General features: G+C 43.0%; 1 protein-coding gene across 1 annotated transcript; it reads right to left on the bottom strand.

Annotated features, from left to right (window-relative positions):
- Positions 1 to 2,936: 2,936 nt before the first annotated feature.
- LOC117536570 (trace amine-associated receptor 13c-like) lies at positions 2,937 to 6,867 on the bottom strand. The gene is made up of 2 exons (XM_034201497.1): positions 6,710 to 6,867; positions 2,937 to 3,753 (listed from the first exon to the last, which is right to left on the bottom strand). The coding sequence occupies exons 1-2, from the start codon at positions 6,865 to 6,867 to the stop codon at positions 2,937 to 2,939; spliced, it is 975 nt and encodes a 324-aa protein (XP_034057388.1).
- Between the last annotated feature and the right edge of the window lie 7,481 nt (positions 6,868 to 14,348).

Below are 14,348 nucleotides of genomic sequence, written 5' to 3'. Positions count from 1 at the left end.
TTGTGATTTATAAAGGGAAACCGGCGTAGGAAGTGCTGTACGCACTTTCCTCGCCAGTGCGCAATGAATCGGAAAATGTCGGCAAATTTCTGTACCTATTTTTTGGATTTCTACTACGTAAGCAACCTTCCCACGTGAATCCTACGCACAGCGTTATACATGAGGCCCCTGAGCTGTCCAACTATGACAACACTCATTGAACATGCGCGTACTATGTGAGAATCTGCCTTGGTACAAAGTAGCAGTGAAAACATGGGACGGAGTTTCATTGATTTGGGCATTCTCTCAATAAGCAAGTGGAATGGATTTGATAGTGAAGCACTGACACAGCTCTCTACAAAGTGCGGCGAGTGGATAGACCGATTCACGGACTTTCCGCATAGTAAAAGTGGGGGGGTCTAAACTAATCATTTGAAAAAGTGGGGGGGGACTTGTCCCACCCTCATATAATGGCTGCGACGCCCATGATGCAAACCATTGTTACATTACATTGCATTTAGCTGACGCTTTTATCCAAAGCGACTTAAAGAAGTGCATTCGACCAAGAAGATACAAACTTGAAGAAAACAGAATCATATAAGTACATCAGGTTTCATAGATCAAAAACATTTCAAGTGCTACTCAACTGGCTTTAGGTAAGCCAGCCCTTTATTAGTATATAAGTGCTTTGTTAATAGTTCTATCGCTCGAAGTAGAGTCGAAAGAGATGAGTTTTCAGTCTGCGCCGGAAGATGTGTAAGCTTTCCTGATGTCAATGGGGAGCTCATTCCACCATTTTGGAGCCAGGATAGCAAACCGACGTGTTTTTGCTGGTGGGAACTTGGGTCCCCCTCGCAGTGCGGGTGCAGCGAGCCGTTTTGCTGATGGAGAGCGGAGTGCACGTGCTGGGGTGTATGATTTAACCATGTCCTGGATGTAGGAAGGGCCAGATCCATTCGCAGCATGGTACGCAAGTACCAGTGTCTTGAAGTGGATTCTAGCAGTTACTGGAAGCCAGTGAAGGGAGCGGAGGAGCTGCGTGGTGTGGGAACATTTTGGAAGGTTGAAGACCAGATGAGCCGCTGCATTCTGGATGAGCTTGCAGATTCCTTGCAGTCTGAGTCGGGGAAACAACAGAGGTGCCAATGTAGATTGTCAGGTTAAGAGTGGGACAATCTTTTCCCGGAAGGAAAAGCAGTTCAGTCTTGTCAAGGTTGAGCTTGAGGTGGTGAGCAGACATCCACTCAGCTAGACAAGCAGAGATGCGTGTGACGACCTGGGTCTCTGAGCGGGGAAAGGACAGAATTAATTGGGTGTCGTCAGCGTAGCAGTGGTATGAAAAACCATGCAGGCTAATGACTGATCCAAGCGAGTTTGTGTACAGAGAGAAGAGGAGGGGACCAAGAACAGATCCCTGAGGGACCCCTGTAGTTAATTGACAAGGGTCGGACTCGGACCCTCTCCAAGTTACCCTGTAGGTACGGTCTTTGAGGTATGAGGTGAGGAGGGAAAGTGCAGAGCCTGAAACTCCAAGTTCTTGGAGAGTGCGAAGGAGGATCTGATGATTCACCGTGTCGAATGCAGCCGACAGGTCCAACAGGATGATGACAGAGGAAAGGGACGCTGCTTTAGCAGTGTGCATTTCCTCAGAGACAGCAAGGAGAGCAGTTTCTGTGGAGTGACCTGCCTTGAAACCAGACTGGTGCGGATCCAGAAGGTTGTTCTGATGGAGATAACATAAGAGTTGTTTAAAGACAGCACGAGAATATTGAGAATATGAGATCGAGGACATTGCCAGCTTTATGAGTTGGTGGGGATGGAGACAGTGAAAAAGCAAAGGCGGTTAGTTCAGATATATTCCCTGTCTGGAGGTTGAAGTCTCCGAGAAGTACAGTGGGAGGGCCAGTTTCTGGGATGTGTGAGAGGAGATTATCGGTAGAGAACAACAATGGTAAATTGTATAGGATGGGTTACAGGGGCGGCAAAGGTGGAAGTTAGGTAGCTTGAGGAGGGAAAAAGCTCCATTTGGGAGAGAGCAGTAGACCAGTGCCACCTCCTCTGCCAGTGGGTCAGGGTGTATGGGAGAAGGAATATGCTGTGGAGAGAGCTGCTGGGGTGGATGTGTTGGATGGAGTAATCCAGGTCTCAGTGAGAGCAAGGAAATCCAGAGACTGCAGGGAGGCGTAGCCAGAGATGAAGTCAGCCTTAGGAACAGCTGACTGGCAGTTCCACAGGCCACCTGAAACTAGATGTTGGATCTCAGTGGAGCATGTGGGATAGACGGGAGCAGGCCGGTTATAACGATTAGGAGATACACGGGGCCAGTAATAATTGCGAGAAGACACATGAACAGGAATGGAGAAAATACACATGATTATAGCATGAGGGGCTAAAAAACACCAGCGATACTTAGCTCAATCAAAGTTGGATTTGCCTCCTCTTTACCTCCCTCGTGACTCCCGCGGGACTCCTTTGTCTTTGTCTGTCTGACGCTGAAGCTGACGCTCCAGGAAAGAGCTGTCTAAAATGGACACTAGTCCTGATTGCTGAGTTGTCACAGCTGTGGGCCTATGCCCCTTTAATTAATTAACTTTTTAATTAAAACTCTCAAATATATAAGATAGAATCATTTTAAAAGAACAGTTTGGATATATGTTCTTAAAATTAGATTACTTTTCATGAGCAAAACATTCATGACTATTATTATTGATTATTATTATGTCTTATTCGACAAAAAGGTCAAACTTAACATGTTTATTATGCTTTTCAAAAGTCATTATTTGCAGTTTATCAAACCATTATAGAAAACAGAGCCGCCTGGGGGAATATGATCTTTAATTACCAGCTTTTTAAAAAAAAATAATCCTGTGCTGCGAAGTTATTATATTCCGTCCTTTATTTTATCAGTGCTAATGAGGGATCACATTTTCTATATACTTTAAACTACACGCTCTCCTCTACCGCACGTTGGCGTCACAGGAGCCAGGCTGCAGTATCTGAAGAGTCACAATGAGTTTAACAGACCTCCTAAACCAGGGGTAGAAGAGAGCGTACACCAGTGGATTCACACAGGAATTACAAAACAAAAGCCAGATCCCAAACGTTGAAAACTCAACGCCGGTTATCAAGTCTTGTCCCGCAAGAGAGGGGTAAAAATAAGGACAGAAACACATTAAAAACACCACTATGACAACCCCAAGAGTCCTGGCTGCTTTTCTTTCCGACTTCTTGGTAGTGACCATCGAACTCTGGATTGTGACGCCTGAAATATGAGAGCGCATGGCTCGAGCCTGAGTCAAAGCCACCACAAAGACCCTCATATAAAGCACTACGATGACAGAAATGGGGCCGACAAACGTCAACATGACATCCACGGACCCTGTGATGAAGTTAATCATGACTACACACTCTCCATAGCAGGAACTGTATATATTCGGGTGCTTTAGGAAGTCAATGAGTATCACGCCGTTGTAGAAAATAGAGGAGGCCCAACACAGACACACACACAGTTTGACCCTCGTCTGAGTGACTTTAGTGGGGTAACTCAGGGGGCCGCAGATGGCCATATGCCGGTCGATGGATATGAGCACCATGTTTCCCACCGAGGCAGAGGTGAGGATAAAGGAGGTGTAGGAGAACATTCCACATATCAAGCTCCCGAGATCCCAGCAGCCCCTCAGGAGCATGATCTGAAGCGGCATCATGAAGAGGCCGACCAGGAGGTCTGAGACGGCCAGAGAGAGGAGGAGGACGTTGGTGGGGGTGTGCAGCTGCCTGGAAAGGAAGGATATCAACAGTGAACATTAACATATTACATTATTAATAAAGTATCTATCTATCTATCTATCTATCTATCTATCTATCTATCTATCTATCTATCTATCCATCTATCCATATATCTATCTATCTACCTATCTATCTATCTATCTATCTATCTATCTATCTATCTATCTATCTATCTATCCATCTAGCTACCTATCTATCTATCTATCTATCTATCTATCTATCTATCTATCCATCTACCTATCTATCTATCTATCCATCTACCTATCTATCTATCTACATATCTATCTATCTATCTATCTATCTATCTATCTATCAATCTATCCATCTATCTATCTAATACACAAAATAGGCCCACGTGCATTCCGATTACCTTATGTTCTATCCTCCTGAGTCCTACATTTCATGGTATTTTATTTAATTGCTTTTTGTATTTTTACTGTCTTTTTGTTGAATTTTATGTTATTAATTATACCAAATATATATGTTTACATCAGGGGTGTCCAAACTACGGCCCAGGGGCCAAATGCGGCCTGTGTCCTACTTTTAATTGGCCCGCAGCTGCCTGGAGAGGAAGAATATCACCAGTGAACATATATTACATTATTCTGTTAAATACACAAAAAAGTCAACATGCATTCAGACGACTTTAGGTTTTATCCTCCTGAGTCCTACATTTCATGGTATTTTATTTAGTTGCTTTAGTGTTTATTGTTTACTTCTATTATATTTGATTTGATTTACTTGCACTATTATCTGTGTTATTGTGTTGCACTGTTGGAGGAGCCTGTGACCTAAGAATGTCATTGTCATAACTACACTGTAGCTCTGCACACATGACAATTATAGCCTTGAATCTGTATTTTTACTGTCTTTTTGTTATTATTATATTATATTATTTTTAATTCATGTTCTTATCATGTTTCTTACAATTTTCTTTTATTTCTATATCGTAGCCCACTGACACAATATTGGGCTATATAAATACATTTTGATTTAATTGCAGTAAACATCTTAATATAGTAATGTAACATTATGTTACATTGCTAATTTGCTATATTAAGATGTTTACTGCAATCAAATATATAAAACATATATTTGTAACATAATCAGAATTAATTATATATGTTAATGTTTACATCATCAGTTTTTAAATATGGATCGTCTATATTGTGATTTTATTATATTGTATTTTAATCTATCATTTATATTTAGTATCTGTACACGATGTGAAGCCCTCTCAGAGAAATGTATATGTCGGGATAAACAGTATAAATGAAATTACATTTTAATGCCAGGTATTATTACACATACAGTACATACATAAACTCATTAAGTACATCTAGAAATATTATGCAAACTTTTCCTAAAACTGTAAAACTGACAGGTAATATTACACATACTTTGGTATTTTTGGTGGTAAATTAAGAGCAAATATAGAAGTATTATAAAATGTATTCCTAAAACTATTCTAACAGTAAAGAAGTATTTCATCTCAGGTTATTCTATATAGACATATATGTAAATATGATTACAGATTTGTTTCTACTGTACAGTATTTTATTTTACATTCTCTATCTTATCTATCAAACCTGTACATATCTTACTTATTTATTATATCAATTGCATACTTTTTTATGGCACTATTTTACTTCTTGTTTATTTATGTCTTAAGTATAAAGCAGGTTGCATAGTTGGAGGAGCCCAGGACTTCAGATAACAGCTGCTTTTGTGCATAACACAATTAAACCTCTACATCTTAAACTAAAAAGACAGTTTACAAGAGATATAATATAATATACAACAATTGAAAATACAATAAGAACACGACACATTTCTGAGACTCAAAAGGGCATTAGAGCCGAATTCAAAAGTGGAAGAGCTGTGCAGTTTTTAAAGCATTGTGCAGAAAAATTAAGAACTTGCAAAACTTCCAGTATAATAATATTAATAATAATAATAATAAAACATGGGATTTGTATAGCGCTTTTCCTAATTCTCAAAGACTTTACATAAATGGAGTGTAAGGAATGACTCAAAGGCATCACAAGCATTAATGTAAATATACTTAGTACCAGTTTGTATATTTTAAAGGAGTACAGAGTCAAATATTATGCAGAAGCTTCCAACATTGATTTTGATAGTTGCAGAGTTATAAGTTATAGCGGTAAGAGTACTAATAAAATGCAAAACATGTTTATATATGTATATATTTCATCACAGTTGTATTTGTATTCTACTGTAATATTTTTAACATTTAACATTCTGGTTTTCTCATATTCCGTCTAAGATGTACAAAGCTTACTAGATCCTTCATTTTACTGCACCATTGTATTCTTCTTTTTGCACTATTTTACTTCCTATTTATCCATGTCTTAAGTATATGTTGGAGGAGCCTAGGACTTAAAATGTACATTGCAAACAACCACACTAGCTTTTGTGCAATATGCATTAAAATAAATACAATAAGAGGATGACTAATTATTGTACAAAAAAGTGCAGTATCGCGGAATTTACAAGTGGAAGAGCCGTGCCGGTTTAAAAGTGGCAGCATTGTGCAGAAATGTGCAAACAACTTTTAGGAATTTGCTAACTTTTAAAGTACGTACAAGAAAGGACACATATTTGTTGCAAGTAAGTGCATTTATGTAAGTAACGTAGTATGTTGTAATTATATATATTTTCTGTGTGTCTAGGAGGAGGAAAGTCAAAGAGCATGCAGCAGCTTCCAACATTAATATCAATAATCAAAGACGTTTACAGAGTTATTATTCATAGTAGGAACATTTCTAGATAGTACGTTTAATGCTGAATGCAATATATGTGAATGTCTTAATGTAAGAAATATCTCTATTGTGCAAAGGGCAACTCCTGTAAATAAAGTGCAGAGACATGCAAGTAAAGACATTAAACATTCTAGGTGACGCTTGTTAGTAAATGGTCATGCCTGAAGTGTGAGATAGAGATGATGACCAGCAGGTTTAGAGCCACGGTGAGCACGGAGATGCACGCCAGCAGGCTGTAAATGAAGATGAAGGCTCGGTGCTGCAGAGGCCTCCTGCAGGAGGAGTTGAAGAGGTGTGGGAAGCAGAGTTCAGTCTCCATCCTCAGAGAGAAACCAGACGAGAGGCAGCTCTGTGACCCTAACTCTCTGTCATAAAGACTCACCGTTATCTCGCTCCTCCTTTTTCACTGTGACGAAGAACAAATTGTAACCCAGCATTTATAGTGAGTTGAACCTTATGGATTAAACACCAACCTGTTGATTTCTCCAGAATCAGAATCAGAATACTTTATGGGGTTGCCTCATTTTAGAATTAAATTATAATAATAATATAATCATAAGAAGTTGAAAATAGAATATTTTCAAAAACATAAGCAGTTAAGTTCAAAAAAGATATGCGAGCACTCCCCTTTATTCTCATACCAATATTCCTATAAAATCTGAATAATACCACTAAAATCCTATTTAAATGTGCTTCATCAGTGCAGTAACACATTGCTGCATTCATTTGGTCACATGACATGGAAAAAAAAAAGTTTTAAGTATATAACCTGTCCCCAATATATATATATATATATATATATATATATATATATATATATATATATATATATATATATACAGTTACAAGGAAAAGCATGTGAACCCTTTGGATTCTCCACACATGAAAGCTTTAGCGCAAGTTCAATAAGGAAGACCTAACTCGAGTCACTCACACGTCACTCTATGGCTCCCTTCCCCCCTCATTAAATATGAGGGCGTCACCCCTCAGCAGCCAATCGCTGCACATGCTAAATGCCTTAAATACCTGCTCTTCCTCCCTGTCAGTTGTCATTGCAGATGATCACACGCAATGGTAGTTGCAATACAATACTGCTTCTCGTGAGAAAAACCGTAAGAAACAACTAGCTCAAGATGTCCAACTCGGACAATTCGGAACACGAACCTTCTCTGGAAGTCTCCGATCCCGGTTCGGCTCCCCACAGCGGCTTATCAACAGAGGAAGACTTCCTCATCGCCGGCTCCTGCAGCAGGGCTTTCCCACAGCCCCAGGCCTCACTCTCTCTCAGCGGCGATAGCTCTCGGACCAGGTCTCCAGCGTAGCTCTCCAGTCCGGGGCAGCAGCTCCAGCCAGCTTCCCAGAGAGCAGGACGATGGCCGCAGCCGCGGAGGTAAAAAGGGCAGGAAGTCGAGCCCTCCAGGATCCCGTCCCCCTCCAAAAAATCCACCCCTTCTCAGGCTCGCCAGTCCGGGAGCGTCACACACCCCTATGGAGAGTAGCGCGGCCGGCTCCCTGCAATCCCTGGCTAGCTCCATGATAGCTATCGATGCTCGCCTCCAGGTTCTGGAAGACTCCGCCACAGGAGCTTCAACTTCCGTTGCACTCAGGTACTAGTTTTAACGAAAACGTTTGCACTCGACCCTTACACAGGGTTGGGTTGTAACGGAATACATGTAACGGTGTTACGTAATCGGAAGAAAAAGAAAGAAAATAAAAATAAAAATTAAAAAAAATCAGTATATTCAGCTGGTGTTACATTTGAAAAACGAGTAAACTGAGTGCAGTTACTTTCGTAAACCTGAAGTGAATACTTATTGGAATTATTGGTGGAAAGTTTCCTCACAATGTAATATTCATTACCGGCAGAACCGTGTGCACAGCGCTGCAGCGTATCTGCGAGCGAGAGATGCAGCGTGCCCGTGAGGCCCCGCCCCGCACGCAGATGAGAGAGAGAGAGAGAGAGTTCTCTTTCAAAACATATTGGAAGGTAGAAACGGAGATGTTTAGATACAACGTGGAAGATAACGTTTATGTAGCATTTATTTATTGTCGAAATGATGACATTCATAACGGGATCAAATCTAACTGAATGGCCTGCTGCTGCCGAATGCATGGGGCAAGTAACTGGGAAAAGTTTTAAAAGTGATTACATCGTTTCAGATAATAATAATAATGATAATGTATTCTATTTAGGGGCGCCTTTCAAAGCACCCAAGGACACCTTACATGCATAAACTTTTCCAAGGAAAGGTTTTAAGACAGTACAAAGAATGTAGTCTGGGTGAGTTTTTCTTTTTATGTGCGGTGCAGATGAGAGAGCTGTCAAGAATGACACTAAAATGTTGTGTTCGTGCTCTTCATAAGCCATTAAAACAGTAAAATACGTGTCTCCCGTTCACCAAACATACCCCATCTGTTATGGAAAAAGAAAGTATTCTAAAGAGAAAGAAAAAGAAGAGAGGAAAAGATAGAAAGAAGAGGAAAAGGAGAAAAAGATAAAAAGAGGAGGAGGAAAGAGAGGAAAGGAAGTATTCTAAAAGTAATCTGCCACCGGTACCGGCGGGATCGTGGTTAGTTTCCGATGCGCAGAAGAAAATCTGGCCCACCCTATATTTTTACAGGCCCACCCTAAAGTACATTTCTGCCTACGCTACTGGTCCGCACAGCAGCAACACCAATCACATGAATCTCTTGGCCCCCGACACACAAAGCAATAGCAATGTTAAAAACTAAGTAAACTGGAAAGAAAAAAAAAGAAAAAAATCCCCAACAGGCGAAAACCTACCAGTTCACCCACTGTCTCTGCCTCCTCCCTCCATGCCGTCGCTCCTTGGTTTGTATCCCGGTAGATGAACAGAGACTGATCATACAGCACCGGGTGATTCACTACCGCTATAATGAATTTCCCTCACATTTTTGGAATATGAGGAATTACCTGCGTAGTCTCTCCCAACATACACGCGGTCTGTTTGGCTAGCGCTTGTACCGGCAGATTTTGCATAAACGGGATTTCATTGGCTGACGCTTCTGCCGAGGCGCCAAAAGTTGAACATTGCTCAACTTTTTGAAGCGAGCAACGCCAGCAAACGCTCCACGTCGCTTCCCAAAATACAGTTCTACTAAAAGTGACGTCACACCCATTCAAAGTGAATGGGCAGAAGCGTCGGAAGCTGTAACGCACGCCACCGTGTGGACGGGCCGTCACAGTGGCTCTGCGCCAGAAACATAAAAAAAAAAAAAAACATTCTGGAATATCACCACCTCCACTCCCATTAACATCCCTCAGCTAGCAGCTGCGCTATCTACAGATTCCGTGTCGTTGACTATCTCCCCGTCAGGGCTCTCCCAAGGCTTCAGGGTAGGGGTCCTCCCATCTCCCACAGTGACTTTCGTAGCAAGAAACTTACAGTCAGCCGCTAAAGAACCCAACATAGTTCCTCCCAGCTCATCGACAAAGAACTTCTCAAAGGATATATAATCGGTCCTTTAGCTCCTCCCCCTTCTCAGTGTTCCGTCAAATCCCATCGGAATAGCCACACGTAAATAAAAGGCTGATTTTCGATCTGTCCCGCTCCCTGCTCCCAGCCCATTCTGCAGCGTCAATAGCATCATCCCTCCAGATCAGTTCTCTTCTCCCTTCACCATGCCTCAGTGGATAATGCAATAAAGATGATCAAGTTCACAGGGCACGGTAGCTCGGCTCTCCAAAGCGGACATTACCGATGCCTTCAAATCATCCCCATTCATCCGTCTCAGTGGAACTTGTTCGGTATTAAGTGGGAGTCCCAAACTCTATCTTCGCGTTTCGCACGACCTTCGGGTGCAGAAGCAGCCCCTGCATCTTCAATTCCTTCTCGGAAGCGCTCTATTGGATCCTGCTGAACATCGTCAGATCCCCTCCGTCCCTTCACCTACCGGACGACTTCCTCCCCATAACCCGCCCACAGGGACAGCTCAGGGATCTCACTGGCCAAGCTTAAACACTGCTTCAGGAGTGAGGTGTCCCTCTCTCCAAAGAGAAAACGTTAGGTCCCGTCACACGCTTAGAGTTCTTAGGCATCCATCCTCGACTCCATAGACATGAAGGCGTCTCTCCCCTCCGACAAATCGCAGCGGCATCCAGGACATCACCAAGTCATACTGCGAGCAACAAGTTATCACAAAACAAACAGTTGCTCTCCCTTCTCGGACACCTCAACTTCGCCATGCACGTCATCCCCCAGGGGCGCTCGTTCATCTCCCGCCTCCTGGACGCAAGCATCAGCGGTCGACAACCTCCATGACTGCGTTTTCTTAGACGAAGGCTGCCGTTCAGACCTTCGGTTCTGGTCCCTCCTGCTCGCCCACTGGAACGGAATTACTTTATTTTACGATGGCCCTCGTGCGTTCCTCTGACTCAATGAGGTCTTCACGGATGCCGCCCATCCATGGGTTTTGGGGGGTTTCTCCAGGGAGAGTGGTTCGCAGGGTCATGGCCCCCGTCAATTTCTACCCAAGCAAGTTCTCACTAAATCCCAGCCTATCACCCCGGGCATTCCTTCAGGATAGGTGCAGCCACCTCTGCTGCTAATCAAGGTCTCTCTACCTCATCCCTACACAACTTAGGACGGTGGTCCTCCTCCGCCTTCACAACCTTCATTCGTCCGGACATCAGCGCCGTACGGGCTTCCCAAAGATCTCTCAGACCCTAACTATGGTAGTTATACATAATAACTGGTGGTGGCTCAAACACATTCACAAGTATACATGTCTCACTAAGGTTCCCGATATTCAAAACTGCATTCCTGTCCTAATTCCGCGGGCCCCGCCCACAGGGAATAATGTCTCGCTCACGCCGCAACTACAGGTAACGGGCTTCATCTCCGGCACACAGGTATTTCATTCCCAGGCCTTGCTCAAACGCATCAGTGTATAAATGTATTATCTGCAGTCCGCGTGGACTCGGGCCCCGTACACTCCGGTGTCAGTTACAAAACAAAGGAAAATAAGAAGAGAAAGAGTAATATATATATATATATATATATATATATATATATAGCTGCGAAGTCAGGCGTGGCGGTAAGGCCACCGTACACTTCGGTGCCAGTTACAAAACAAAGGAAAAGAAATGAAGAGTAAAGAAAAAACATATATATATATATAGCCTGCGAAGTTCAGGCGTGGCGGAAGGCCACCGTACACTTCGGTGTCGTAGCGGAAGGCTACCGTACACTTCGGTGGTCAGTTACAAAAACAAAGAGTAAAGAAAAAAGATACATATATATATATATATATATATATATCTATATAATATATATATATAAACCTGCGAAGTCAGGCGTGGCGGAAGGCACCGTACACTTCGGTGTCAGTTACAAAACAAAGGAAAAAGAAATAAAGAAAAAAAAATATATATATATAGCCTGCGAAGTCAGGCGTGGCGGAAGGCCACTGTACACTTCGGTGTCGAGCGGAAGGCTACCGTACACTTCGGTGTCAGTTACAAAACAAAGGAAAGAGTAAAGAAAAGATATATATATATAACCTGCGAAGTCAGGCGTGGCGGAAGGCCACCGTACACTGTCAGGTGTCAGTTACAAAACAAGGAAAGAGTAAAGAAATAGATATATATATATAACCTGCGAAGTCAGGCGTGGCGGAAGGCTACCGTACACTTCGGTGTCGTGGACGTTGGGCCACGTTACAAAACGAAACCGCTCGCTCCTCGGCGTAGTCAAGCCCTGCTTGGCCAGGCAATGCGACCCGCAGGTCGTTTTCAGATAAGACCGGCACTGATTTCGGCAGTCAGAGTCTCAGCATGACCAGTAAGCTCCGGCAGTGATTCCGGCACAGTGTCGCTCATATAAGTGTTAATCTATTATCTCTCCTCCCCAGATCACCAGTCACCCCACAAGGTAAGCAACTCAGTTCATCTCAGTATTCATACTTCAACTGGTTTTGGGGATTTCATCGGAGCGGTGCTTTCCCCCTCCTGAATGATTATCCTGCAAACCGGGGGCCTAATCGCCAAACACCATTACATTCTCCTGTTTGTACTATCATGGCAATCCATTTCATTCAATGGACGTGTAAACAATAAATATGTAATTCTTACATCACGTCTCTCCGGTTTGAAATGAAAGCTTTAGCGCAAGTTCAATAAGGAAGACCTAACTCGAGTCACTCACACGTCACATCTATGGCTCCCTTCCCCCCTCATTAAATATGAGGGCGTCACGCCTCAGCAGCCAATCGCTGCACATGCTAAATGCCTTAAATCCTGCTCTTCCTCCCTGTCAGTTGTCATTGCAGATGATCACACGCAACCCCGCCTCCACCCCTCTCGCCTCCCGTCTCCTTCAGGACAAAGCTAAACCTTCCTACCTTCCAGACTGGTCCTCACCTACTCATCACCACCACCAGTGTCTAAGACCCCGGGGATTTCATCGGAGCGGTGCTTTCCCTCCTGAATGATTATCCTGCAAAACGGGGCCTAATCGCCAAACACCATTACATTCTCCTGTTGTACTATCATGGCAATCATTTCATTCATATGACGTGTAAACAATAAATATGTAATTCTTACATCACGTCTCTCCGGGTTTGAAATAGCGTTGTGTGTTCCTTCCAAACAACTCAACTTTGGTTTCATCTGTTCCACAGAAATATTTTGCCAGTAGTGCTGTGGAACATCCAGGGTGCTCTTTTGCAAACTTCAAACGTGCAGCAATGTGTTTTTCTGGACAGCAGTGGCTTCCTCGTGGTGTCCTCCCATGACTCCCATTCTTGTTCAGTGTTTACGTATCGTAGATTCGTCAACAGAGATGTTAGCATGTGCCAGAGATTTCTTTAAGTCTCAAGCTGACACTCTAGGATTCTTCTTCACCTCATTGAGCATTCCTGCGCTGTGCTCTTACAGTTCATCTTTACAGGACGGCCACTCCTAGGGAGAGTAGCAACAGTGCTGAGCTTTCTCCATTTATAGACAACTTGTCTTACCGTGGACTGATGAACATCAAGCTTTTAGAGATACTTTTGTAACCCTTTCCAGCTTTAGTGCAAGTCAACAATTCTTACTGGTAGGTCCTTCTGAGAGCTCTTTTGTGCGAGGCATGGTTCACATCTGGCAATGCTTCTTAAGAATAGCAATTTCAAAACTGGTGTGTATTTTTAATAGGGCAGGGCAGCTTTAACCAACACCTCCAATCTCGTCTCATTGATTGGACTCCAGGTTGGCTGACTCCTGACTCCAATTAGCTCTTGAAGAAGTCTTAGCCTATGGGTTCACACCCTGCACTGTGAATGTTTACATGGTGTGTTCAATAAAAACATGAAAACAATATTGTTTGTGTGGTATTAGTTTTAAGCAGACTGTGTTTGTCTATTGTTGTGACTTAGATGAAGATCAGAACACAATTTTATGACCAACTTATGCAGAAATCCAGGTAATTCCAAAGGGTTCACATACTTTTCTTGCAACTGTATGTATATATATATATTTGTAGTGCCGAGAGACGGAAGTCGGAGTATCAAAAGTACAAGTTAGACTTTATTAAGCATCAGGACAACACATGTTATCAGCTTCAAGACCGGGGAAGAGAAGACCGGAGGGAAACAGTAAGTAAGGTTAACCTAAATGTCCGTGCAGAACAATACCCCCAACCCATAGTTCCGTGGGTGAATTATGTCAATCACCACACAAGCCCCCCCCCAGAATACACCTATGGTCACAATCCTCGCGTCTGGGAGAAAGCACCACAGGGGCCGAGGAGGGCGAGGCCGCAGGCGAGGGCCGGGGCCCTAACGAGGGCGAGGGCATCC

Source organism: Gymnodraco acuticeps, unplaced genomic scaffold (assembly GCF_902827175.1).
Source record: "Gymnodraco acuticeps unplaced genomic scaffold, fGymAcu1.1, whole genome shotgun sequence".
Lineage (NCBI taxonomy): Eukaryota > Metazoa > Chordata > Actinopteri > Perciformes > Bathydraconidae > Gymnodraco > Gymnodraco acuticeps.
This window is presented reverse-complemented; position numbering and strand designations above follow the sequence as displayed.

Coding starts and splice junctions, on each gene's coding strand:
- LOC117536570 (XM_034201497.1), bottom strand. CDS start 6,867: ATGGAGACTGAACTCTGCTTCCCACACCTCTTCAACTCCTCCTGCAGG. Junction 3,754..6,709: donor ATCTCTATCTCACACTTCAG/GCATGACCATTT, acceptor CTTCCTTTCCAG/GCAGCTGCACACCCCCACCA.